Consider the following 3,507-nt stretch of genomic DNA (forward strand, 5'->3'; position numbering starts at 1 on the left):
AGACAATTCTATGAGTGCCTTCGAAAAAGGGCAGTTATTTTGGATGAAAATATACTCCTTTTTTGGGCAGCCCACACGGTGGAAAAACAAATCTGAAAAAAACACCGGGATTTTTTCTATTACTGGATAACTGCACCATGTGTTTTGATTAAAATGAGACTACTGTTTTCGCAAAGCTATCTCTCTTCTTTTTTGGAGAAAAGTACCAACAAGGTTATCGAAAACTTTCCGGCAACATACAACCGGTTTCGCCCACCTTGCAGCTCATCAAATGTACTATTTCTCCGAGTTTCCGTTAATCATGTGTTCTACATGAACCCAAATTGTACAAAATTCGCAAAGTACACGAATGCACACTCCAGTTTGGTTTTCACGCCGGACTCCACCTAATCCCTCCTTTATTGTAGCCTTATGACGTTCATATTACGTTGGAAAGCATCATAAACGGAAGATTCAGCTGAAATTCAGTTGAGTCTCCAGTTGAAACCAAATTGGTGTGCAAATGAGCAAAGGTTGCTTATCCCCTTTTTCTACACAAGCCGTTTGATAGCGGTGTCATCCACAAACGTGATTCACAAACTTTGACGTCAAATAAATGATTACGATTGTATAGATTCCGTCATAAGAGGTTCAATCCTACGAGAACGTTCCATCATTCCAGCTGATTTTAAATTTCGATCGAATTGAATATACAACTTACGGTCTTTTCAAGCGATTCGACACATGAATACCAAAAAATGCAAGTTCATTGTTCCTTTCGTTACAGAATGAGCCCGTTTCTCACAAGAAGAAATATCCCACTACAGTGTATATCATCAGACGCGTACTACAGTATGTATAGTTCAAGTAAGAGACAAGAGCCGTATTGGAAAACATGAATAGCGCTTTTCGGATGTTTTCCAGAGAAGCCCCCACCAAAAATTAACCCCCGCCACCCAAAAAAGATTAGAAAGAAGTGGATATTAAATTTGTACTTTTAGTTTTTATTGAAGAGGATGAAATTGCAACATGTCATTAATAATTTGCATGAAAACGTCCGTTTTTCGATACCTCTGCCTCCGAACGAACTCACACAAGTAGCTGTCCACTGAAGATCGGTGTGTGCCGCATTGGCTCGTATTCTGCCTCTTGAGGACGTGCCAAAGAGATTCGATGGTTTGCGTGTGTGTGAGCTCCAGTCGTGGAATCCACAAAGTTTTCGGTGTGATTAACCGTTTCATGAGCATAATTCATGTCAATCACCGCTTCCATTCCTTGGTATGATGCCCGCATATCGGAGATGATGATTGAGCCGAGAGCAATGCAGGCCTGGATTGTGTTCATCAAAGTGACCGCAGTTCGGTCTGGCACTGCATACATGAACACCTCTTTAGTTTCCCGACAGATCCCTCCGAAAATCCACTGTCGGGGAAGGACTCACTCCGCGTGGTTTATATGACGAGATATTAGCGTTTAATCGATCTCGACGTGTAGACCTGGGCCACCGATAACTGTTGGAGTCTCCGAAAGCTGTCAGGCGCAAACTTCGCAAAGAAAATTCTTCCAGTCAACAGCGGTCGTGTGGCTAATAGATAACTGCTCTTTTTGCATCGCATGTCAATGCTTTCCCAATTACTCTTGACCCATTTTACTCAAGTGGTCGTCATTACAAAACAGGAATCCGAGATGCATAAATGGGAAGAATGTTCCATACTGGGTAGATATCCGAGGAGACTTCCGGATAAGATGCTGTGCAAGACGCATTTACCCTGTCATCATTATCATCATCATCATCATCATCATCATCGTCATCATCACCATCATCAACACCGACAGCATGACACCTACGCTTCGTTGCCGTACCCCCAAAAGAGTTTGAATTTATATCTGGATGTATCTCGCTAGCTGGTCGGTCTGTGTCGCAGGAATTTGGTACAGAAAGTAACTCTAAATGATTGAATGCTTATCCGGGGAAGATCAGTCAGTTCCCTAATAGAAGGGATGCAGAATGTTCATTTTGAGGTAGGGGTTCCTTGTAATGCACCTTAAAAACTACCAGAGGTTCTCGTCATAGTGAGCTGGACACGGGTAACCCTTCCGGGACGGTACCAAACGTCCTTCTTCTACGTTAGTGCAAAGTTTACACGCTGATAAGAATCTGATACTGAGTACATCGACAACTTGTGTCCATTCTTAAAGGACCGCACCCACGTTCCTATTGATCGACGTATATATTTTTTGCCTGTATGGAACTTGCACGAGGCAAACTGGTGGGTGTCCAACTCCTACACATTGGGTTTCACTTCATCGCTTTCGCAGCAGACAGTCGAGTCGATGACCAATGTTTAGAAAGAACGATTCAATCCAGTCTCCATTTCTTTCACAAAAGCGCACTGTAAATCGGTCGTACCGAAACATACAATCGAAGAAACGCACACACGGCTTGACCACAAAGCTTCGTTCAGGTTAGTGCATGCTGTTGCCATGGTGAACTTGATTTGAACGACAGAAGTGAGTATGATTCATCAGTCACGCAGTCAGCACATGTACACCCAAGCGTCAAATGTCACAGTGTCCTTATGGTCAAACCGCAAGAATTCTGGCAGATTTTCACTCCCGGCAGAAGGTACATTTCAGGCCAGCTTAGATGGAAGAGAAAATTACCAATATGACGCCCATATCGAAAAGTAAGATGAATCGCTTTTAGCGTCCTAAGGGTAAACAATTCATGGTCAGACCGTACGTGACCAGTTACCACTACCACTACTTGCAACTACTCACCGATGTCGACAGCTTGTCTAAGCTGTGGAGTAGGATACTGCACCCACGTTGAGTCATTTCAACCTCGAGGTACACTGTCCTCGAAGTTTTGCACACGGATAACTTCAGGTGACATCAAATCTGGCAAATTCCTCAAATTCCTCAGAGAAAAAGCTGAGAGGAGGAACTGACCCGTTTTCAGTGGCTGCGTACTACGACAATGGTGTTTTTTTACATTTAGTCCGCTCCGTCACTCTTCACATTCTTGCCTCTTTCTTCTCATTCAACACCGCTGAAAGCTTGCATTCTGTAGCGTCCGGTTTAAGGTCAGTTAGCCTGGTCAGACTTCCCAAGTAAGCATATTGCTGTACACCTGTCGACTAGGGTAGCCAACTACTCTCACACGGGCTCGTCAGGTAGACGAAATCCCTGAGTTTCCGTCACTCTCATGTTCTACTTGAATCCAAATCGGACAGCTTTGGACAAATACACTCAATTGGATATCAGTTCAAGGCCCATTAAGAATCTCAATACCTTCATTTAGACCACTAGTGAAAAACGCAGCTTCTGCGTGCACAGGAGTAGCAATAAAAAACACCGCACGTGGTAAACCTCAGACGCCGCTTCAACTAATTCGAATTTGTATTTTATTTTTTCTCTTGTCTGTGTAGTTCCTTCAACAATACACAAACTCATAGTCCTTAAATCAGGTTGACAAAGTTGGGCACATTGTCACCCGTGAGCTGAACAGTAAGTAACAAACCTATA

General features: G+C 43.3%; 1 protein-coding gene across 1 annotated transcript in view; it reads right to left on the reverse strand.

The window, feature by feature from the left end:
- Positions 1-1,645: 1,645 nt before the first annotated feature.
- The window catches only part of T265_08709 (hypothetical protein), a gene marked incomplete at both ends in the record, with an annotated part of 8,805 nt that continues 6,943 nt past the window's right edge, over positions 1,646-3,507 (reverse strand). Inside the window, one exon of the mRNA XM_009174589.1 lies at positions 1,646-1,893. Within this exon, the coding sequence (XP_009172853.1) occupies positions 1,646-1,893 (248 nt within the window). The remainder of the gene's footprint in view (positions 1,894-3,507) is intronic.

This window comes from Opisthorchis viverrini, assembly GCF_000715545.1.
Source record: "Opisthorchis viverrini unplaced genomic scaffold opera_v5_231, whole genome shotgun sequence".
Taxonomy (NCBI): Eukaryota; Metazoa; Platyhelminthes; class Trematoda; order Opisthorchiida; family Opisthorchiidae; genus Opisthorchis; species Opisthorchis viverrini.